Source organism: Portunus trituberculatus, chromosome 6 (assembly GCF_017591435.1).
Source record: "Portunus trituberculatus isolate SZX2019 chromosome 6, ASM1759143v1, whole genome shotgun sequence".
Classification (NCBI taxonomy): domain Eukaryota; kingdom Metazoa; phylum Arthropoda; class Malacostraca; order Decapoda; family Portunidae; genus Portunus; species Portunus trituberculatus.
In genome coordinates this window covers 5,546,364-5,571,388 of record NC_059260.1, presented here as the reverse complement: position 1 = coordinate 5,571,388, position 25,025 = coordinate 5,546,364, and the positions used below count along the sequence as shown (strand labels likewise).

The 25,025-nt window shown below is 43.1% G+C and overlaps 2 protein-coding genes and 1 long non-coding RNA gene across 7 annotated transcripts in view; all 3 read left to right on the top strand.

Annotated features, from left to right (window-relative positions):
• Positions 1–21,581, top strand: part of LOC123517718 (phospholipase D gamma 1-like) — a 108,325-nt gene extending 86,744 nt beyond the window's left edge. For 3 of the 5 annotated variants that reach the window (XM_045278116.1, XM_045278086.1, XM_045278127.1), the window contains 3 exons: positions 10,614–10,701; positions 13,620–15,862; positions 16,664–21,581. In XM_045278116.1, coding sequence (XP_045134051.1) covers positions 13,706–15,862; positions 16,664–17,344 — 2,838 coding nt within the window. In that variant the 5' untranslated portion in view covers positions 10,614–10,701; positions 13,620–13,705 and the 3' untranslated portion in view covers positions 17,345–21,581. The remainder of the gene's footprint in view (positions 1–10,613; positions 10,702–13,619; positions 15,863–16,663) is intronic. The other 2 variants (XM_045278107.1, XM_045278097.1) reach the window with 1 other exon arrangement.
• LOC123517000 (histidine-rich glycoprotein-like) lies at positions 5,519–7,583 on the top strand. Its single transcript, XM_045276813.1, has 2 exons — positions 5,519–5,523; positions 6,239–7,583. Exons 1-2 carry the CDS (start codon positions 5,519–5,521, stop codon positions 7,581–7,583), a joined length of 1,350 nt encoding a protein of 449 aa, XP_045132748.1.
• Positions 12,698–24,587, top strand: LOC123517726. The gene is made up of 2 exons (XR_006678562.1): positions 12,698–12,754; positions 23,319–24,587. It is a non-coding gene; the product is annotated as an uncharacterized LOC123517726 (long non-coding RNA).
• The last annotated feature ends 438 nt before the right edge of the window (positions 24,588–25,025 follow it).

Here is a 25,025-nt window from a genome sequence, read left to right as displayed (position 1 = left end):
TGACCTGGGCTTGTATGCTTAAACACATCAATGCATCACCTCCACTATTTCAAAAGGCTCTATTTAAATTCAGACGAGTTTTTTAAGGCCTCTGTACATTTGTAGAGGCAGAATGAAAAGATCTTTGTATTATTAAATGGAGAAACACTCTTGAAAACCCCGCTGATCATCTCTGTGGCCTTGGAAAATACTCGTGGTGAGAAATAAAGGCGGTTTTTAATATGGACCCTGATCTCACCCTAACTGCCTAGGGGGACCTGCGGGACATCAGGTAGGGGAGCATTGAATCGAGTCATGTGTTGCAGAGAGGTCGGAAATCAACATTTAAAAATCATTCATAAAATATCTGAAAATATTTTGACTGTGGTGGCAGCGACTTTTTTTTTTTTCTTTTTCTTTTTTTTTTTTTTTTTTTTTTTTCTTTTAGCTTTGGAACGTCGCTTTTGAGTCATGAAAAGGTGGATTTGTTGCAGAGTTTCGTGTGGTGGTTCAGGAAAAGGTGGAATCGCGGCGGAAAGCTGAACACTTCCGGACCCATGTCAGTTTAAAAGGAGGAACCATTGAAGTTAAGGATGAACTTTCGTACCAAGGGGGAAAAAATAAAAAAAGCTTAAAAAAAATAAAGAAAAGAAAAAACGTATAAAGTTGTCGAAGATGGTGGAGATAACTGAACTCTTGAACCAGAAAAAGAAAAATGTTATCATGCGCTTATTTTTTTTTTTTTTTTTTTCTCGCATGTTTAAAAGATAAATAAAAACTCTCGTACCGGAATGAACTTTTGTACCTAAAAAAAAAAAAAGAAAATATTATCGTGCATCTTCTTACTCATATCTTAAAAATAAAAACGTAAATAAAAGCTCTCGTACCGGAATGAACTTTTGTACCAGAAAAGAAAAATATTACTCGTATGTTAAAAAAAAAAAAGAAGTAAATTAAACTCTCGTACCGGAAAAGAAAGTTATCATACATCTTGCAGGACAAATAAAAAAAATATCAAGAAAAATACATCCTACAAATGACTCGATGGACAAGAAATAAAATCATAAAAAAAAAAAAAATAGTTATCGTACAATTTTTCCACTTGTGCAAATTGAAAAAAAGAAAAAAAAAAAGAAAGAAACTCGTACCGGAAGAGATAACTGTCGTACTTGCAAGAAAAAGGAAGAGATAACTGTCGTACGTGCAAGAAAAAAAAAACCTCGTACCTAAAGAGATAACTGTCGTACATGCATACTAACAAAGAGTGAAGTCAATACCAAACTATCGTACCAGGAAAAGATGAATGATAATATGAAAAAAGGACAAGAACATGAATGATAATATGAACATGAATGATAATAAGAACATGAATGATGAAATAAGAACATGAATAACAATGAATAAAAATGAAAACAACAATGAAAAAATTAAAACAACACGAAAAACAATGAATAAAAATGAAAATAACAATGAAAAAATGAAAACAACACGAATAACAATGAAAAAAAATGAAAAAAACAAGAATAACAATAAAAAAAAATGAAAACACGAAAAAAAAATTAAAACAACAAGAATAACAATAAAAAAATGAAAAAAAACAAGAATAACAATGAAAAAAAATGAAAATAACAATGAAAAAATGAAAACAAATGAAAATAACAATGAAAAAATGAAAACAACACGAATAACAATGAAAAAAAATTAAAACAACAAGAATAACAATAACAATGAAAAAACACGAATAACAATGAAAAAGATGAAAATAATAGCATGAATGACAATATGACGCCGATGAGAAGCGATGGATGGTGGCAGAGGGAGACAGGAGGTAATGAAAGGTGTGCACAGTGACAGGATGGAGGGAATGGAGGCAAACTGTCTGCTGGGATGTTCTTCAATACAGATTGGTGTTAGTCTGGAGGGAGTGATGAGGAGAGTGGAGATGTGGAGGGAGTGATGAGGAGAGTGGAGATGTAGAGGAGTGTTTTCCTTCTCCTCTTCCTCCTCTTCCTTTTCCTCTTTGTCTTCCTCTTTTTTCTTGCCTTTTTTTCTTTCTTCTTTTCTTCGTGTTTTTTTTTTTTTTTTTTTTTCTTTCCTCCTCCTCCTCCTCTTCCTCTTCCTTTTCCTCCTCTTCCTCCTCCTCCTCTTTTCTTCTTCTTGGTCTTTTTTCTTCTTTTCTTATTCTTGTTCTTCTTGTTCTTGTTTTTTTCTTTTATTTCGTCTTCCTCCTCCTCCTCCTCCTCCTCCTCCTCCTCCTCCTCCTCCTCCTTCTCTCCTTCTTCTCTTCCTCTTCCTCTTCCTCCTCCTCCTCCTCCTCCTCCTCCTCCTCCTCCTCCTCCTCCTCCTCCTCCTCCTCCTCCTCCTCCTCCTCCTCCTCCTCCTCCTTCCTCCTTTTCTTGTTTTTGTTCCTTTTGTTAATGTTCTTTTTCTCTTTTCTCATTTTCCTCTTCCTCGTTATCTTCCTTTTAGTTCTCTTCCTTTTTTTCTTGTTCTTGTTGATGTTCTCTCTCTCTCTCTCTCTCTCTCTCTCTCTCTCTCTCTCTCTCTCTCTCTCTCTCTCTCTCTCTCTCTCTCTCTCTCATTTCTTCCTCCTTCTTGCTTTTCTTTTCTTTTTTTTTTTTTGATAATGTTCTTTCTCTTTCCTCCTCCTCCTCCTCCTCCTCCTCCTCCTCCTCCTCCTCCTCCTCCTCCTCCTCCTCCTCCTCCTCCTCCTCCTGCAGCATTAGAGAGAGAGAGAGAGGTCAGGAGTTAAGCTTTTACTTCTCTAATGCAACAGAGAATGAATAAACTTTGCTTCTGAGAGAGAGAGAGAGAGAGAGAGAGAGAGAGAGAGAGAGAGAGAGAGAGAGAGAGAGAAAGTTCAGAGGTGTTAATTACTCTCTCTCTCTCTCTCTCTCTCTCTCTCTCTCTCTCTCTCTCTCTCTCAGAACCGTAGAACCACAGAAGCACATTTTTTTAGAACCTCCAGGCTGGTCAGGAAGAAGAACCATGAAAATTTGGATTCGACAGGAATATAGAACCATAAAGCTTTAGAACCACACAATATATGAATTAGAAAACGGGAATTTAAACACGAGTGAACCTTAGAACCGTAATATATATAAACCAGTATACAGTTTCTTAGAACCAGAACCACGTAGAACCTCGTAATTTTTTGAACCAGAACCACGTCATTTTTTAGAACCAGAAATATAAAGCATGAATTTTTAGAACCACAAAAAAACTGGGCATTTCTTAGAACCAGAACCACTAAGAACCATGCATTTTTAGAACCAGGAACACATAACGCGCGCATTTTTTTGAGCCAGAACCACACAATTTTTATAACTAGAACCAAACAGAACCACACTATTTTTGGAACTAGAACCACATAGAACCACAATTTAAAAACAAGAACCACAAACATCTTAGAACCAGAACCACACAGTTTTTATAACTAGAACCACACAATTTTTTGTACCAGAACCACATCAAACCACACATTTTTAGAACGAGAACCACACAGAACCATTTATTTATATTTAGAACCAGAACCACATAACCTCAGAATTCTTAGAACTATAGAACCACTCAGCACTATATATTTTTAGAACCAGAACCAGGCATTTTTAGAACCGGAACCACAAAGAACTAGGCAGTTTTAGAACCAGAACCATAAAGAACCATGCAATCTTTAGAACCAGAACCACACCATTTTTATAAGTAGAACCACAAACATTTTAGAACCAGAAACAGAACCAGGCCATTTTTTAGAACCAGAACCACATAAAACCTCACAATTCTTAGAACCAGAACCACAGAGAACCACAATTTAAAAACAAGAACCACAAACATTTTAGAACCAGGCAATTTTTTGAACCAGAAACACACAGAACCACAATTCAAAAACAAGAACCGTACAAAAATATCCACAACAAATAGAACCAAGAACTACAGAACCACCCTTCCCCAGCACCCCCCTCTCCCACACACACACACACACACAACAGGACATCAGGACACCCCCCACCAGCACCCCAGCTTAAATACCCCCCATCTCATAGCCACCTGACACACACACACACACACACACACACACACACACACACACACACACACATGATGGTGTTTGCTTCCGGCGCTGTGACAGTCTTCATAAAACAGGAAAAGACGTGTTTGAGAATGGGATGGTGTGTGTGTGTGTGTGTGTGTGCGCTCTCTCTCTCAGTTAAGTGTTTTGAGAACCGCAAATGTACATAATGAATTGTAATATGTGTTATGTAAATATGTAGCGTTTGGAAAGACGAGAGGAAGTTAAGACGTGCTTGCTTCCTTCATTTTTTTTTTCTGAGTGTTTTTTTCTGTTTTATATGCGAATTAAAGACGGTACGAATAGTGAACCGGCTTACTCGACCAAATGAAAATAAAACTACTAGGCTGCTATTACAACTATGCTTCTGCTAGTACTACTATCACATTTACTATTAAGAGCACAAAAAAAAAAACACAAGGATTCATAGTTGTTGTTCTTGTATTTGTTGATAATGTTGTGATGATGATGATGATAATAATGATAATGATTACTACTACTTTGGTTATTATTATTATTATTATTATTATTATTATTATTATCATTAATTTCATTGTTATCATAAATTTATCTATATCATCATCATTTTATCAAGTTATCCTCATCATTATCGTTTCATTTATTCTACTCACCACCACCACCACCACCACCACCACCACCACCACCACCACCACCACCACCACCACCACCACTATCTTCATCCCTCATCACAGCCTGTCCTTGGTGACGCGCCTTGGTCACACGAGAGAAGGAAAAACAGGGGAAACATCAGGTAGGAGTTAGGAGTTTAATTTCGCACACCACCACCACCACCACCACCGCCGCCCGTGATGATGGCGTGGCAAGTGGCAACCTCCCGTACCCTTCCCCTTTCGCCCTCACCACTCCCCCCACTCCCCCACCGATCAGTCAGTCACCTATATGTAATCCAAGTAATTCAGGATATGTAACTCAACTGCTAGCAATCAATCAGCCACCTTTATGTAATCCAAGTAATTCAGAATATGTAACAACAAATACCCTCCAATCAATCAGGCAAAATTGTGGTGATCAACAGGACAAAAAAAAAAGAAAGAAAGAAAGAAAGAAAGATGATTCCTGTATGTGTGTCTGAATGGTGTCAGGGAACGTGTGTGTGTGTGTGTGTGTGTGTCAGATCTTGAGGCAAACTGTGGTGTGTCCTTGTGATAAAGTGTGGTGGTCAACAGAAAACCAGTATCATCAACATCATCAACATCATCAAGCTACGATGTGTCTTCAACTCGGGAGCCATTTTGCGATTGGCTTAACCCCTTCAGTACCATCACACGTTTCCATATTCATTCTGCTTACTAAATGGTGATTCTATACAGCTTCAGAAACTTCTGCGGGGATTAATATAGTGAAGACTGGCCATTTAATCTCTTGACCTCCACAGACCCTTCCTAATGTCAATAAAATCGTGTATAGTGAAACCAAATGTACTAAGCCATGAGGTGAGGCCAATTAATCCCCACAGCATTGCCATATATCACCCGTTACTTCGAAGACAACAGAGGAACTTCTTCACTTAACTCATATATGGAAGCGTTGTAGGGATTATCGGCCTTACCTTATGGCTCAGTATATTTTGGTTTTCCTGTAATCACACCCAAGACTCGTAAAAATGCGTCCCAGTACTGAAGGGGTTAACATGTGCAGAGAAGTTTGTACAGCGGTTGTTTCATTCCAGAATTATTAATGGTGGGGACTGAAGAAAACCCTTTGGAAATTATTATTGTTATTCTTCTTATCATTATTATTATTATTATCATTATTATTCTATTTATTTTGTCATTCTATTTTTTTTTCTTTTATTCATCATCATTTCACTTTCTTAACTCATAATCATCATCATCATCATCGCTTCATTCATTTAACCAGCCATTACTATCATTACTATTTTATCTATTCTTCTCACCACCACCACCACCACCACCACCACCACCACCACCATTTCATTCATCCCTTACCACTTGCACGCTTTATAGGCCGTTCAAAATACAATAGAGGCTGATTTTTTATTTACTTTTTTTTATGTAAGAGGGAGAACTAACACGGGCAAAAAATAAAAAAAAAAAAAAAAAAGCCCAGTTGAATTGTTGTCTCCATAAAAGAATCAAGAAAATGAGTCAAAATTCAGGAACAAATCTCATCCACCTCTCATCACAGCACACACCATCTCATCCACCTCTCATCACAGCACACACCATCTCATCCACCTCTCATCACAGCACACACCATCTCATCCACCTCTCATCACAGCACACACCATCTCATCCACCTCTCATCACAGCACACACCATCTCATCCACCTCTCATCACAGCACACACCATCTCATCCACCTCTCATCACAGCACACACCATCTCATCCACCTCTCATCACAGCACACACCATCTCATCCACCTCTCATCACAGCACACACCATCTCATCCACCTCTCATCACAGCACACACCATCTCATCCACCTCTCATCACAGCACACACCATCTCATCCACCTCTCATCACAGCACACACCATCTCATCCACCTCTCATCACAGCACACTCCATCTCATCCACCTCTCATCACAGCACACACCATCTCATCCACCTCTCATCACAGCACACACCATCTCATCCACCTCTCATCACAGCACACACCATCTCATCCACCTCTCATCACAGCACACACCATCTCATCCACCTCTCATCACAGCACACACCATCTCATCCACCTCTCATCACAGCACACACCATCTCATCCACCTCTCATCACAGCACACACCATCTCATCCACCTCTCATCACAGCACACACCATCTCATCCACCTCTCATCACAGCACACACCATCTCATCCACCTCTCATCACAGCACACACCATCTCATCCACCTCTCATCACAGCACACACCATCTCATCCACCTCTCATCACAGCACACACCATCTCATCCACCTCTCATCACAGCACACTCCATCTCATCCACCTCTCATCACAGCACACACCATCTCATCCACCTCTCATCACAGCACACACCATCTCATCCACCTCTCATCACAGCACACACCATCTCATCCACCTCTCATCACAGCACACACCATCTCATCCACCTCTCATCACAGCACACACCATCTCATCCACCTCTCATCACAGCACACTCCATCTCATCCACCTCTCATCACAGCACACACCATCTCATCCACCTCTCATCACAGCACACACCATCTCATCCACCTCTCATCACAGCACACCCATCTCATCCACCTCTCATCACAGCACACTCCATCTCATCCACCTCTCATCACAGCACACACCATCTCATCCACCTCTCATCACATGCACACTCCATCTCATCCACCTCTCATCACAGCACACACCATCTCATCCACCTCTCATCACAGCACACTCCATCTCATCCACCTCTCATCACAGCACACACCATCTCATCCACCTCTCATCACAGCACACACCATCTCATCCACCTCTCATCACATGCATACTCCATCTCATCCACCTCAACCCACCTCACTATTTTAATCCCTCGACTCACAATCGAGAGGGCCGGGTTCGAGTCCCGAGGCGGCGAGGCAAATGGGCGCGGCTCTTAATGTGTGGGGTGTGTTCACCTAGCAGTAAATAGGTACGGGATGTAACTGGAGGGGTTGTGGCCTCGCTTTCCCGGTGTGTGGAGTGTGTTGTGGTCTCAGTCCTACCCGAAGATCGGTCTATGAACTCTGAACTCGCTCCGTAATGGGGAAGACTGGCCGGGTGACCAGCAGGCGACCGAGGTGAATTATCTATCACATGCACACTTCACAGGACGTTCAAAACACAATAGAGGCTGAATATTGCAAGGATCCCAGACTCTAAATTCAACAGACATTGAAGCAGAAGCGGACAATAATCGTAACCATGGAGGGGGTATTGATGGTTCGTGGGGGTTCGCTTTGAAGGTTCAGATTGTCGATATTTTTACGTACAGAGACCATGAGACAATTCACACACTTACTCAGAGGGAAGTCACTGAAGGATTTAAGTCATTCTGTTCGTTTCTCCTGTGTCTTTGCAACTTCAGACAAACTTTTGGTCATTTTGTGGTGTTTGCTAGGTTAGGTTAGGCACGGTTTGGTCAGGTTTGATTAGGTTAGGTTAAGGAAAGAGGAGGTTAGATAAGGTGAGGTGAGGTGAGGTGGAATGAGGTTAGATTGGGTTAGGTTAGGTGAGGTTAGTGAAGGTTAGGTTAGGTAAGGTTAGGTGAGGTTAGGTTAGGTAGGTAAGGTGAGGCGGAATGAGGTTAGATTTGGTTAGATTAGATTGAGTGAGGCGAGGCGAGGTGAGGTGAGATGAGGCTAGATTAGGTTGGGTTGGGTTAGGTTAGGTAAAGTAACCCCTTCAGTACTGGGACGCATTTTTACCTTGAGTTTTGGATAGGATTAGACCATTTTATTGACATTAGAAAGGGTCTATAGAGGTCAGAAGATTAATGGCCAGACTCTTCACTATTTTAACCCCTACATAGGTTTCTGAAACTATACAAAATCACCAAACAGTAACCAGGGTGAATATGTAAACGTGCCATGGTACTGAAGAGGTTAAAATTACGTTAAAGTTAAATTAGGAAAGGTTAGGTTAAGGTTTCTGAAACTAATAATAAATAAAACAAAAGGTTAGGTTAGATCACGTAAGAAAAAATAGGATAGGTTACAAGAAAATATGTTAGACTAAAAGCAAGATTAGTTTACGTTAGGCCTAAATCAGGAAAGGTTAAGGTTAGGTTAGGTTAGGTTAGGTTAGGTTAGGTTAGGTTAGGTTAGGTTAGGTTAGGTTAGGTTAGGTTAGGTTAGGTTAATTTTCCCTTCATGGCTGGGGTGTGCATGGTCAGGTCAGATCACGTGTCGCAGGTTAAAGGTCAAACAGGTGAGGCCATCAGGTGACCCGCCACGTGACCTCACTTGACTTCTGACCTCACCAAATATTCACCTTCCGAAAAATGAACGATATATTTCTCTCTCTCTCTCTCTCTCTCTCTCTCTCTCTCTCTCTCTCTCTCTCTCTCTCTCTCTCTCTCTCTCTCTCTCTCTCTCTCTCTCTCTCTCTCTCTCTCTCTCTCATGACATTAGAATAATACACGAACGAGAGAGAGAGAGAGAGAGAGAGAGAGAGAGAGAGAGAGAGAGAGAGAGAGAGAGAGGACACTTACTGTACCTTTCCTCTTCATTGTTTGTGTGAATGAAGGTGGAAAATGAAGGACAAAAATCACGCTGTACTGAACGAAGAACTGCTGAAGGACACGGAAGAAAAATAACAAATGAAGTAGTAGTAGTAGTAGTAGTAGTAGTAGTAGTAGTAGTAGTAGTAGTAGTAGAAAATAGAAATAAAACCAATCAATAAATAATAATAACAAACAATTAATAATAATAATAATAATAATAATAGTAGTAGTAATGATAACAACAACAACAACAACAACAACAAGAAGCACGTGTACTCCACCGCAGTGAGTCACCTTTGCAATAGAGAAGGTGAATTAGGCACAGGTGAGAGTGGAGTGTTGAAAGGAGCAGGTGTGTGTGTGTGTGTGTGTGTGTGTGTGTGTGTGTGTGTGTGTGTGTGTGTGTGTGTGTGTGTGTGTGTGTGTGTGTGTGTGTGTGTGTGTGTGTGTGTGTGTGTGTGTGTGTGTGTGTGTGTGTGTGTGTGTGTGTGTGTGTGAGAGAGAGAGAGAGAGAGAGAGAGAGAGAGAGAGAGAGAGAGAGAGAGAGAGAGAGAGAGAGAGAGAGAGAGAGAGAGAGAGAGAGAGAGAGAGAGAGAGAAATCAGAGAGAATGGATACCACTCTGAATTAGTAGTGAGAGAGAGAGAGAGAGAGAGAGAGAGAGAGAGAGAGAGAGAGAGAGAGAGAGAGAGAGAGAGAGAGAGAGTTCAGTATTGAAGGACGAGAGGGGGTAGGGAGGACTCCATTAAGGGAATAAGCCTTTTGGGTATGAGGGCCCTAGAGAGAGAGAGAGAGAGAGAGAGAGAGAGTGCCGACATCTGCTCGCGTCGATAACGTATTCTAAGACCTTATAAAATACATTTGAGAGAGAGAGAGAGAGAGAGAGAGAGAGAGAGAGAGAGAGAGAGAAAGCTGTCATCCTCCCTCAAAAAGGACTCCCAAAAAGAAAATAGAAAGAAATAAAAAACTATACCACATTTTTCACTTCCTAAAAAAAAAATAATAATAATAATAATAATAATAATAATAATAATAATAAAAACAGGATATTTTTTCCCAGCATGCATTATCAATAAGAGGAGGAAGGTCAGGTCAAATTGGGTAAGGTCACGTAAGGTCAGGCTAGGTCAAGGCCACTGAGACCTGCACGCTGACCTTTCTCTGTGTCCGGGAGGGAAGAGAGAGAGAGAGAGAGAGAGAGAGAGAGAGAGAGAGAGAGAGAGAGAGAGAGAGAATAGCAATAGTTTAGAAATGTGTGTGTGTGTGTGTGTGTGTGTGTGTGTGTGTGTGTGTGTGTGTGTGTGTGTCTGTCTGTCTGTCTGTATCTCATCACCACCACTTCCTCCTCCCCCACAGCTTGCACCACCACCACCACCACCACCTGTAAGTGTCCCATCCACACACACTTCTCAGCCGCACTTCAGCACAAGCTTAGCGCCATGAGGTACGTCTCTCTCTCTCTCTCTCTCTCTCTCTCTCTCTCTCTCTCTCTCTCTCTCTCTCTCTCTCTGATGCATGCTCGCCCGCTAATACAGTTTTTTTGTACCCTTTGCATGGCTTTTCAAATATTAACCTGCATGTTTTTTTTTTTTTTGTGTTTGTTTACCTCAGTGTACGACAATTATGCTAAACGTACGATGACCAACATCTCCAAAGCTCCGGATGTTAAGTGGTGAAATTTAAGTACGTGTATTTATTATTAGTATTAGTAGTAGTAATGGTAGTATTTATTTCTAAGTAGTTTTGTGTATTTTTTTTTTTTTTTGAGGGATCTGAATGTATTTTAGGTATTTAGTATAGATAATTAGTTAGATATGTGTATAGTTAGTTAGGTAAATATTTTATTAGTTTTAGTATTAGCTGTGTTTAGGAGATATATTATTCAATCTCTCTCTCTCTCTCTCTCTCTCTCTCTCTCTCTCTCTCTCTCTCTCGTCACTCATTATCTTGCGAGCGATGGGATGAAAATTTGGTTAAAGAAAACGTGTACATTCATTCACTTTATGGGGGAGACTCTTGAATATTCAGGAAGGGGGAAAGTTTGGTGAAGTTGCGATAAATTTAGTTCACTATTTTGTAAGGCAGGAAGGAAGGAAGGGAGGTGAAGGGCGGGTATAAAGTCACCTGTTATTATTATTATTATTATTATTATTATTATTATTATTATTATTATTATTATTATTATTATTGTTGTTGTTGTTAATTGTTATTAATGTTCTTTTCCTTGCAGTTTCATCATTCATATTGCTTTTTCGTCTTCGCTTCAATAATGTCTTCCTCTTTATCATCATCATTGTCCTCCTCCTCCTCCTCCTCCTCCTCCTCCTCCTCCTCCTCCTCCTCCTCCGAGATCATAAACCACTCACAGGCAATGATGAAATACGGGACTGAGAGAGAGAGAGAGAGAGAGAGAGAGAGAGAGAGAGAGAGAGAGATGCAACAAGTGAATCAATCAATCCTTTTCTCTGTTATAGCGCGTGGGAGAGAGAGAGAGAGAGAGAGAGAGAGAGAGAGAGAGAGAGAGAGAGAGAGAGAGAGAGAGAGAGAGAGAGAGAGAGAGAGAGAGAGAGAGAGTCTAACATAAACAAGCATAACACGAACACTTGAAAACAAAAATAAAACAACATACATAGGTTTGTTGGCGAACACACACACACACACACACACACACACACACACACACACACACACACACACACACACACACACACACACACACACACACACACACACACACACACACGATACAAACCAAAAGAATTACGACGAAAGTAACACATAACTGAGAGAGAGAGAGAGAGAGAGAGAGAGAGAGAGAGAGAGAGAGTTAAATTTTAGGAAGGTAAAAGCTTTCATGAACTTTTATAAACAACAATAAGAACTACTACTACTACTACTACTACTACTACTACTACTACTACTACTACTACTCCTCCTCCTCCTCCTCCTCCTCCTCCTCCTCCTCCTCCTCCTCCTCCTCCTCCTCCTACTACCACTACTACTACTACTACTACAATGAAACACTAACACGCCTAAATAAAATAAAGCATAATTTATTGTAATTCAAAACTGTATATACTGAATAATAATAATAATAATAATAATAATAATAATAATAATAATAATTGCAACCAAATAATAAATAAATAAATAAGACTAATAAATAAATACATAGATAAATAAATAGATAAAAATAGATAAATAAAGAAAAAGTAGAGAGAGAGAGAGAGAGAGAGAGAGAGAGAGAGAGAGAGAGGGAGGGAGGGAATAAATTTTGGAAAGATACATAACCTGATTTGCCAATATTCAAGATGGCAGCTCTCTCTCTCTCTCTCTCTCTCTCTCTCTCTCTCTCTCTCTCTCTCTCTCTCCTATAAAAACAATGATTTAGGAGAAGAGTAAGCTAAAATAAAAATAGTGAGAAAGGGAATAGAATAAAGGAGAGAGAGAGAGAGAGAGAGAGAGAGAGAGAGAGAGAGAGAGAGAGAGAGAGAGAGGTGCAAAAAACGATCTAATTGCTACATTCCTCTCTCGTGATGGAGGAGGAGGAGGTGGAGGAGGAAGATGATTTGGTCAGAAAGGAGGAGGAGGAGGAGGAGGAGGAGGAGGAGACAGGATAAAGGGAAGGAAAAGTGGAAGGTTGTAATGTAAGGGAAAGGAGAAGACCAGAAGAAAGAGGAGGAGGAGGAGGAGGAGGAGGAGGAGGAGGAGAGCCGAGGGGGAAGAAAGAAGGAGGAAGAAAAGGAGGAAGAAGAGGAAGGGTAGATGTTGAGTAAGGATAAAGATGGAAGGATGGAACGAAGGAGAGATGTTTGTAAGGGAGATGAAGGAAGAGGAAGAGGAGGAGGAGGAGGAGGAGGAGGAGGAGGAGGAGGAGGTAAGCGTTTAAGCCTTCCCTCCCTGCCTCCGTTCATCTCAGCCTCCTGCTTGCCTTTGCATAAATTGAGCAGCAGGACTGAAGAGGGATTATCCGACACGCCGTCCTCCTCCTCCTCCTCCTCCTCCTCCTCCTCCTCCTCCTCCTCCTCTTCATTTTTTCTCCCTTTCACAGTGTCCTCCCTCCATCCACCTTCTTCTCATCTTCGTAATTTCTCTTTTACGCAGTCACTTCCACTCTTCCCCCTCCCTCCCTCCCTCCTCCTCCTCCTTCTTCTCCTCCTCCTCTTCCTTCTCCTCCTCCTCCTCTTCCTCCTCCTCTTCCTCCTCTACCTCCTCCTCCTCCTTCTCCCCACTCTGCAGGTCCTTTGATGCGGTTCCCTGTGGCCCTGTGTGGCACCCTCTAAATCAATCAGTCATGGATTCAGGTCCCGCTTTGCGTGACGTGTGTGTTGGGTAGCGCGTGACAGGTGTGTTGTGTTGCAGGTGTGTGGCCTCCCCCCCGCCAAGCGCCTCCGTGCTGAGCCAGTCTTCAGGATGCCTGAGCGCGGCGTGGTCATAGCCCCGGCATCATGGTGGTGTTGTGTGGCCGCCTGGAGGTGGTGGTAGTGGAGGCGGCGGACCTCCCCAACCTCGACCACAACGTGCTGCGGCCAGAGGACAAGAGTGACCCCTACTGTGTGGTGGAGGTGCAGGGCGGCGGCGGCGGCCTCTCTAAAATCGGCAAGACCTTCACCATCGACGACTGCCTCAACCCGCGCTGGTTCTTCCGCCTGGTGGCCGACGTGAGCCAGGACGTTGCGGGGTTGCGCTTCACCGTCAAGGACAGAGACCTGCTCTCCTCAGACATCATCGGCAGCTGCTTCCTCCCCGTGCACACCTTCGCTGGCAGCACCACGCCCCAGCCCGCCGACCTCACCCTCGTCAACACCAAAGGCTTCCGTGCGGGAAGCCTGCGCGTCACTGCAGCCTTCGTGCCCGCACCAGGCCAGCCTGACGTGACCATCGGCCAGCGCACCATCACCAGGGCCAACGAGCTGCGGGAGCGAGTGTCCCGCAAGTTCCACAGACCTAACGAGGCCAACCAGTCATTCTGCGACATGGCGTTCCTGCACGGCGTGCTGGACATTCGCCTGGAGCGCGCCACCAACCTGCCCAACCTGGACTCGTCCATCCTTAGCCTCAGCAAGAAGGATGTGTCCGACCCCTTCGTGGTGGTGTCCCTCGAGGACCCTGACGGCGAGCCCTGGAAAGTGGCCACCACGCACGTCATCGACAATGACCTCAGCCCCGTGTGGGACGAGACGTTCCGCGTGGACGTGTGTCACGACGTGTCCGCCGTCACCTTCACGGTGCGCGACAAGGACTTCCTGTCCTCGGAGCAGATTGGCTCGGTCACCTTCCCCGTGAGCGAGGTGATGACCGAGACTGGCATCCACGACACCTTCGACCTGCTCAGGGAGAACAAGAACAAGAAGGCGGGCACGCTGACCCTGGCCCTCACCTACCACCCCAAGCAGTCCGTGGCGCCCTCACACGAGGTCCCTGAGTGTCTCTTCCCACTGCGCCAGGACAACATGGTGCGCCTTTACCAGGACGCCCACTGCCCCGAGCTGCCCCGCCCCCTGCACACACCCCAAGGACAGCTCTACCACCCGCGCAGCACATGGCGCGACGTGCACGCCACGCTCATGGGCGCCACACAGTTCATCTACATCGTGGGATGGAGCGTGAGCGCCAAGATCGCCCTGCTGCGCGAGGAGGGCGACGACACGCGCACCCTGGGCGAGGTGCTCAAACAGAAGGCTTATGAGGGAGTGCGTGTGCGCCTGCTGCTGTGGGACGAGTTGACCTCCAACGACCTGAAGAAGCAAGGCGCCATGAGCACTGAGGACGAGGAGACCTCCAACTTCTTCCGCGGCACGCCCGTAGTGGTGGTGCTGGCGCCGCGCGACCGCCACAGCAAGGACATGTTCTCCACCAAGACACATTTCACCTCGCTGTGCTACACGCACCACCAGAAGTGTGTCATCGCGGACGCGCCCATCGAGGAAGCGCCGGGTCGCAGGAAGGTGGTGGCCTACGTGGGCGGCCTGGACCTGACGGGCGGCCGCTACGACAACCCCGGCCACCCGCTGTTCAAGACGCTGGTGCGCGAACACAAGAACGACTTCCGTAACCGCGTGTTCCCTACCCTGACAAGTAGCAGCGGCCCGCGCGAGCCGTGGCACGACATCCACAGCTTCATTGACGGCCCCGCTGCCCATGACGTGCTCATGAACTTCATCGAGCGATGGCGCAAGCAGGCGGCGGACCACATGAACGCCATCGTGCCGCTGCAGCAGATGGAGGGTGTGGAGCTGGACTACCGCAGCGCCGCCCCGGACCGCTGGAACGTGCAGATCTTCCGCTCCATCAACTCGGACTCCGCAGTGTTCGACTGGTCCGCGGGCGCCACAGGCCTCACCAAGAAGAAGGGCCGCGCCTTTGATAACAGCCTCCACCGCGCCTACATCCACCACATCCGCAGGGCGCGGCGCATGATCTACGTGGAGAACCAGTACTTCATGGGCAGCAGCCACATGTGGCCTGAGTGTCGCGACGCCAAGGCGGGCAACCTCGTGCCCCTCGAGATCGCCGCCAAGATCGAGGAGAAGATCAGGAACGGCGAGCGCTTCGTGGCCTACATCTGCATCCCGATGTTCCCCGAGGGCAAACCGGCGGACAAGGTGAGCAGGGAGTGAGGGATGGGGGGGTATGCAGGGACGCTGTGTGCTGAGTCAGGGAGGGGTGAGACAGCACGCAGGTGAGCGGGGCTGGTGTTGCACACAGTGTTTTGTTTTGGTGTTCCCCATCACGTGTCCATCACTCCTCCCTTTCCTCCCTTTATGGCTTGGTGAACCTTGTGATCCATTGAAGGCTACGGAGAAAGAACACACACACACACACACACACACACACACACACACACACACACACACACACACACACACACACACACACACACACACACACACACACACACCGCGTAGTGTAGTGGTTAGCACGCTCGACTCACAATCGAGAGGGCCGGTTTCGAGTCCCGGGCCGGCGAGCCAAATGGGCGCGGCTCTTAATGTGTGGGGTGTGTTCACCTAGCAGTAAATAGGTACGGGATGTAACTCGAGGGGTTGTGGCCTCGCTTTCCCGGTGTGTGGAGTGTGTTGTGGTCTCAGTCCTACCCGAAGATCGGTCTATGAGCTCTGAGCTCGCTCCGTAATGGGGAAGACTGGCTGGGTGACCAGTAGGCGACGGAGGTGAATAAAACACACACACACACACACACACACACACACACACACACACACACACACACACACACACACACACACACACACACACACACACACACACACACACACACACACACACACACACACACACACACACACACACACACACACACACACACACACACACACACACAGTATGGAATGAGTGGCGCGGCAGGTGGGTATAGACTATTGACAAGTGTGTGTTTGCTCCCCCAGGTGACACAGGAAATCCTGCACTGGCAGCTGCGAACCATCCAGATGATGTACACACGCGTGGCTGCGGCGCTGCGGGCGGCGGGGTCCGAGGCGCACCCACAGGACTACCTCATCTTCCTGTGCCTGGGGCGAAAGGAGGCCCCTGAGGATGTTCCCGCCGAGCTGACGCCCCCCGAGGATCCCTCCGCCGCACTGGCCTTCGCGCACCGCCGCCTCATGATCTACGTGCACTCCAAGATGGCGATCTTCGACGACGAATACATCATCGTGGGCTCCGCCAACATCAACGACCGCTCCCTCAGTGGCAACCGCGACACGGAGATCGCCATGGGCAGCTACCAGCCCATGCACGTGGGCTACGGCGCCTCGCTGCCCTACGGTGACGTGGCCATGTTCCGCCGTGGCCTGTGGGTGGAGCACATGGGCACTGCGGCCCCCGTGGACCTGGACCCTGGCTCCGTGGAGTGTGCCCGCGCCGTGCGGTGGCTGGGCGAGGACTCCCTCAAAGCCTATCTAGACCCAGGCGACGCGCCCAACCCACGCAACATGCTGCTGTACCCCCTGGAGGTGAGCGGCGAGGGCGTGGTGGGGCCGCGCCAGGACTGCCCTACCTTCCCCGACACCCTCGGCAGCGTGCTGGGCGGCCGCTCCAAAGTCTTCCCCAGCACCCTCACCACATAGACACCCCCCAACTCCCACCCATCCCAGCCCCCTCCCCTGCGTCGCCACCCCCAGGCGGGCACCTCTTCCCTACCACTGTGTTAGTGACGAGGCTGCGAACAGTGACAAGGGGCTCCGCGTGGCGTGACAGTGAGGGACAGATCCGCCCCGCTCCCCCCAGCCCAACTCCAGGCACAAATCCTCCTCCCATCCCCCATCCCCTACAGTGCCCCTTAAAACGGGGTGGTTTTCTCTCCCGTGGATTGACCCTCATCTCTCCCAAGGTGCTACAACAGTGTTGTGGGCCGTCTGTGGCGCGACACACACACACACTCACACACACAGACACACACACACACACACACACACACACACACACACACACACACACACACACACACACACGAGTGATTCATACTTTGTTTTGACGCGTGTTCCACATATGAAGATAAACTCGTTAACTCTGGAACACACACACACACACACACACACACACACACACACACACACACACACACACACACTGGATCTAATATTAGTGTTTTAGCAGAAAGTTAGGCATCTTCCAATCGCATACATACATACATACATACACACATACATACACACACACACATACATACACACACACATACATATATACATGCATACATATATATTTTTCCTCCTATATGCTCAAGTTATCGCTTCGCTAACTGTTACCAAAACGCGCATAACAGTAGCCAATATTTTTAACAAGGTATTCGCTTCTTCTCCAAACCACCACCACCACCACCACCACTACCACCGCCGCCGCCACTACGTTACTAGGTCTATGGTTCGTATTGTAATCATTCTACTAACACTTCTACTCTAAGTTAAGGAACACAGTGACTCTTGCCAATACTGGGAAAGCTATTTTTTAACTTGGTAGGTTTAGTTATTCATTTTTTACTCTTTTATTGTAAGCGTAAAATGAATAAAAAAAAAAAATAATGTATACTAACAAAAGTGAGGTGGGGTTTTGCTGACTGACGCATCACCCAACTCTTTTTTTTATTCATATAACAATGTAGAGAGAAAAAAGTTAGTGTAGATTAATTTTTTTACATATTCCAGCTGATTTTTTAAACTTTTTATTGTATGATTCAAATTGTTATGATTATTAATGATTATTGTTAGTTTACATGTGTTGCCACTTGCGAGGGTGTTGGAAGATGAATAGCAGCGAGTACTGAGATAATGCTGCATGATAAGAGAGAGGAGGTAGAGTTTGAAGGAAAGAAAAGAGATCATGAACAGTGTGATGATAGAGAGGATGTGGACTTCAAAGAGGAAAAAAATGTTGGAAAGTGTGATATCATTTGACTTCATTTCATAATAACAAAGATACATTTTGAAGCAGAAGGAAAGTAAAGATGTTAGAAGCTTGTGGTAACGGGAAACAGTTTGAAATGATAAGGAAACAGAGAGGAGAAAATGGGAGAAGGAAAAAGACAGTGCTGAAAAGTGTGATAACATTTCATAAGAACAAAGAGAAGGCAGTGCTTGAAGATGAAAGAAAATGATGGTGTTAGAGAGACAGGTTGAAATAATAAAATGATATCAAAGAGGAAGTAAAGTTATAAGTAATGAGGAAGGAAGTAATAATGTTGAATAATGTTGAATAATGTTAAGGATCATGTTAACAAAGGGGGAAGTAAGTTTTAAAGTAAGAAGAGAGTAATAATGTTAAAAGTGACAATATTTCATGACCACAGTTGAAATAAGCAAATAATGATGTACTAGTTCACAGTAAGAGAGGAAATAGAGCTTCAAGAAATAAAGAAACCAAACAAATTAAGAGATTCTCCATTTTCGTAACAGTTGATTTATTGCCTTAGTTCAGTGAAGAATTTAATCATCATCCTACCTGTACTTATATCATGGGAAGGTGAGATGAAATTTTAATTGGAGAGATACACCTGTGATTATGAGCCTTAATTAGCAGTTGAGGTGAAATAAGGGCTCATGAGAATAAATTTAAGACACGTGTCAATGAATGTTGATTAGCAGGTAAAGACAATGTGTAGTTATGTCATTATAAAGCTACACCTGTGTTTTCAAAATTGATTAAGGCAAGTAAAGTAAGCTAATGATTGTTGACAAGTGATACCTGTGTTTTGGAGGTGAAATAACGACAGGTAAGAATGAGGCAGTGATAGATTGTGATTGAAAAATTGTACTTGTAGTTTTATAAAGATAAATGATGTAATTAGAGACTAAGAATAATACTTTTGTTTTCTGTAGGGGATGTCATTACGAGTGTAAGGTCAGAAAAACTATACCTGTATTTCATAAGGCTTAGTTTTGTTTATCGTTTTGTTGTTGTTAACCGTCTTTAATTACGAGGTCAGAGGAATTGCACCTGTGTGTTGTAAAGATGAATTGATTATTGGGTCAGACAAACTACACCTGTACATTGTAGGGCTCAGTCAAACACCAGTTGTTCTTTGTAAAGGTGAACAGACTACCAGGTGAGAGTGACCACACCTGTATTTTGTAAAAGTTGATTATTCACCATTGAAATAACACCTGTGCTTTGTAAAGGTGAGCTAATGATGAGGTCAGGGAGGTAATTAGTGACTTATTGCAAACTACACCTGTATTTTGTAAAGGTGGACAAATCATCTATGTATATTTGTAAAGGTGAAGTCATTATTTTTTGAGTGAGGCATTGACAGGTAGTGGAAGCCAAGCAACACCTGTTATCTGAGGTATTAATGTTACCTGTGTGTGGCACCTGTTGTCAGCAGCATGTGTAATTATGTACCTTTGGCCTTCCTGTAACTGTAGTCAACTAACATGTCGCCAGCACTGTAGGTAGCTGCTAACAAACTCCATGGGGACGTAAAGTAGCGATGGGGAGTCAAGAAACCCATTACTCTTTAATACTGTCTTGTCTTGAACAATTACAGTCTCTCAAAGTTACTGTGATTTCCAAGGGTGTTGTGTTACTGTTGCAGTGGTAGTTCAACTGGCTGTAGTGGAAGTTGTCCGGATTTCCAAAGGTGATTTCTTACGATTCCAGTGGTAGTTCAACTGGCTGTAGTGGAAGTTGTCCGGATTTCCAAAGGTGATTTCTTACGATTCCAGTGGTAGTTCAACTGGCTGTAGTGGAAGTTGCTGTGATTTTCAAGGTAGTTTGAAGGGCTGTGGTGAAAGTTATTGGGGTTTTCAAGGATGTTTTCGTGTTTTCAGTGGTAATTTTAATAAGTAGACGGATTATAATGGAAGTTCAAGTCGTCAAGTGTGTTTTCCTGACTTTAGTAGTAGGTTAACAAAGATTTTAAACTTTAAACTGGCTCTAGTGGAAGTTATTCAAATTTTAAAGAGTGTTTTCATCATTCAAATAAAAATATAACTAGAATCCTTACCTTATCAGTGGAAAAAACACCCTTGAGAACCCGATTAGTGATCTCTGAGCCCATGAAAGTAATTGTGATGAGCGAACAAAGCGTTTCAGAATGCAGACACGCAACAAGACAAACCACATGACAATACCGCTATGAACAGGGCAAGGGAAGGAGACTCGAGTTGATGCATTGTGGGAGTTGAAGGAAAGAGGAGTGTTAGATGTTCCGCTAGAATTATAAGCTGCAATTGAAGAGGTGATTGTATTTGTTCTGAATCATCGCTTTGCTGAAGACCAAAGTAGAGATTTATTGTTCGTATCCACTGAGGCGCCGTGCATTTCAGAGTGGTGGTGAACAAAACCCAGACAAGATTGCATTTACCGATGTGACCCGATGTTTTTTCGTTGTCCACGGCGAAAAATAGTAAAGAAATGATGTAGCATAATGTATTGTGATTTAAATATGGTGTGTAACGTAAATAACTTGCTTTAAATTATCAGTATAGAGATTGCATTTACCGATGTGAGTAAAGTTAAGGATGTGCCGAGATTAGAGTTTTGAAATGGCGCTTTTTTTCTTATGGATGTACTCTTAATATGATGCATCAAATGAAAAACTTGCATTAAATGATCATTAAATAAATTGTGTTTACCGATAAGAGTAACTCTGATGATAAGTAAGGAGGAAAGAGTTGAGAAATGGTCTGTTTAATGTGGACATAATGGAAGTGTAGTGACGAATGAAGAGCATGTAACATTTTCTCTTGCACAAAATTACAATTCTAGCGAAGCACTGAGAGGTTTGAATACGTGCATCGTTTCAAGTTTATTTACCTTGCCCAAGATTCTTAATGTAGTAGAAGAAAAGAAATTAAGAGACACATACTTTTTGTATTATTTAGCATGAAGATGTAACATTTTCCTCCCTTCACGAAGTGATGACAAGAAATGTTCACCGATAAATAAGTCACGCGTCAGTAGAGGTGCGAGTCAAGGACCTCAGTAACTTAGCTCATCAAAGACAATACACAGCGTCCCCCCGTGAACAAAATAACGGAGCTCCGAACAACTCACTCACAAGGCAGACCCGCGCCGCCCCTCGCCCCGCTGCGCCGCGCCTCGCCTCGCCTCGCCTCGCCTCAAGGTGGAACTCTTAACCACACATCAAGTAGCGCAGCAGACAACCCGCTGACGGAAAAAAAAAAAAAAAAAAAAAAAAAATGCGATACGAGAACACCGCTTTACTGATTATCAAAGAATTTTTGTTTACATGAAAGAAAAAGAATGGAAATCTGACTTTTTTTTATCATGATAAAAATTGAAAGCAGCGAAAGATACTCTGTTAAAAAAAGGCACTAATGTGAAAAAATAACTTGTTCATTATATATTTACATGAAAGAAATAGAAAAGGAAGTATTTTTTGGACCACGATGAATAAAAAAAAAAAAAAAAAACTAACGATAAAAAAAGAAAAGAAACACAAGAGCAATGCAAAGTAAACTCACAAACAAGAACAGGGCTCACAAATGAAGGGAGCGCCAATTAATCCTGTAAACAAACAATACGTCCATGTTTGCGCCAAGACAAAGACAAAACAACAATGGAACTATTATTTTTTTACCATCATGAAGCAAAACAGCAAAAAAAAAAAAAAAAAAGCAGGAATTAAAAACGAATAAATAAATAAATTAAATGAAAATTAATAGTCAAAGAAATGAAAACTAGAAATGACCACATGTTTTTTTTTAAGTGTGACAAAAAGGTACAAAAAACGGGATGGTGACGGAATTCTCATTGGAAACGCCGCCAAAAGAGGAAGAGTTAATGAAAGCAGTGAAGCAGTGAATAGCAAGTCATTAATTCAAGCAAGGCGGGAAAAACTTGTCGGGAAATGATCAAAATGTATCAGAATCAAATCGGAACAAAATTATTGGTACTTCATTAGCCAAGAATAGACAGTTGGCGGGAGAAAGAATAAATATAAAGTTATCTACGTACAATAGTTCTTATCTCTCTCTCTCTCTCTCTCTCTCTACGCTGGTGTTTATCTTTTATTTCGTTTATTTATCTTTTTTTTTTTAATGCTATTTATAAAAAAAAAATAATGCATAACTAACACCATTGAACTGAGACAAATATTTATTAATCGATTTTTATTATTGTTATTATTATTATTATTATTATTATTATTATTATTATTATTATTATTGCGTTTTTTTCTCTTATTAATGTGTTATTTTTCATTTATTTTATTTTGTTTCATTTTTCTTTTCTTTTGTACGTTTTTTTTTAATTAATGCGTCTTTCTTTTTTAATGCGTTTTTTTAACTTTTATCAATGCGTTTCTTTTTTTCCCTTTTTTTTATTAATGCGCCTTTTTCTGTTTTATTAATGTTTCTCTCTCTCTCTCTCTCTCTCTCTCTCTCTCTCTCTCTCTCTCTCTCTCTCTCTCTCTCTTATTAAAGCATTTTTCTTTTTCTATTAGTGCGTTTATTTATTCAATTATTTATTTACTTTCTATCAAAGCAACGCGAGAAAAAACAAAGAAAACGGATAAACTGACGTGAAGAGACGAGAACATCTTAATTGATATAAGTGTAACCACGGCACTGGCAACTCGAGAGAGAGAGAGAGAGAGAGAGAGTAATCTGCACCTCATTTCTCCGTCACCATCCACCAGTGTTGCTTCACCGCACTGCCTGGAGACTCATCGTAGTACTGTTGACTTGTAGCAATGGACCACTTCGCACTCTTTCATTTTATTCACTTATTCATTGTTTTGTTTCACTCGTACCTTCATTTTATCTATTTATTTTATTTCGTGTGGTTGAAATGTATTTTAGATCATTCGTTTTCTTTATTATCTTATTGTATTTGTTCGGTGTAGTTGTTCTTATTGCTATTTTTATTGTTACTATTATTATTATTATTATTATTATTATTATTATTATTATTATCGTTATTATTTTTTTTTTTTATTTCATTTATTTTTTATATCGTTTAGGAAGGTTGTATTAATTTCAGTTTAGTTGTATTTCGTTGTGATTAAATTTAGGTCCGTTTTCTTTCACGCTGTCACGATTAGAAAAAAAAATAAATAATAAATATAGAAAATTCATTGTATTTTGAGGGAACCTTCGACGACTCACTACTACTACTATTATTATTATTATTATTATTATTATTATTATTATTATTGTTGTTGTTGCTGTTATTATCGCCACAGTTACGTTCTCCCCAAGCGTTACGGTAAAAACTGTGACGAAAGCACAAATTTTCGTTTGAGGGCCGTCCTGCCACGGGCCCGCCACGGTAAATCAGCAAATCGCGCAGCTTTCTTCTCCGCGCAATCCATAGACGTGAATAAAAGCGCAGGAACGTCATCACCTCTCCATCTCGCGCAAGTCATTCCCCCGATGCATATCCAACGATGGCGCAAAACTTCGCCACTCGCACCATAAAACTTAACGAAAAACTCGCACGCCACTCAGCGGATTAGCAGAGTGCGCCATTGTTCCTTTGCTCCAGCCCTCCGCACACTTACCCATCAACAACCCGCGCAAATTTACGTAACTCTAAGTACTGAACACACATACACACACACAATGTCACTTATTATATTCCGCCACGTGTTTCCGTGAAGTTACTTAATTAAGAAAAAAATGTTAAAAAATAGTTCTCCATTGTTTGTTCTTATTATAATTCCACTTTTCATCTCATAATCGTGCAAGGTCGGCCGTGAAAAATCGATCGACTGCGCAGATGCCTCACGTGCGCCGCCATGGACTGACGGCCCCACCTGGTTGTCATCTTAATTAGCACTGGCTCACCTGTCCCGCGGTGCACAGGGCTGACGATGCTGTATTAATAAAGATTTGCTGTGATCATTTTGTCCTGTGTTTCATTGACGACACACAGAGAGAGAGAGAGAGAGAGAGAGAACGTGTGTGGTTGCGATAAGAAAGAAACAAAGATAAGAAACAAGACCGCAGCTGTTTACACACACACACACACACACACACACACCTGTATGCTCAGATGTGGCACGTAATAGTCCCTCATTTAAACAACACTATGGACACAAAGGAAGCTGCAATGATGGTGGTGGTGGTGGTGATCGTAGTAGTAGTAGTAATAGTAGTAGTAGCACCAGTAGTAGTAGTAGTAGTAATGGTAGTAGTATTAGTGGTAGTAGTAGCACCAGTAGTATGTGGTGTAAAAATAACTAATCCAATCAGTGTTTCTTAGTCACCCTTACAAAGTTATAGAAAGAAAAATAACTTTAGAAACTATTTGAAAGTATTACAGTAGACAGAGAGAGAGAGAACA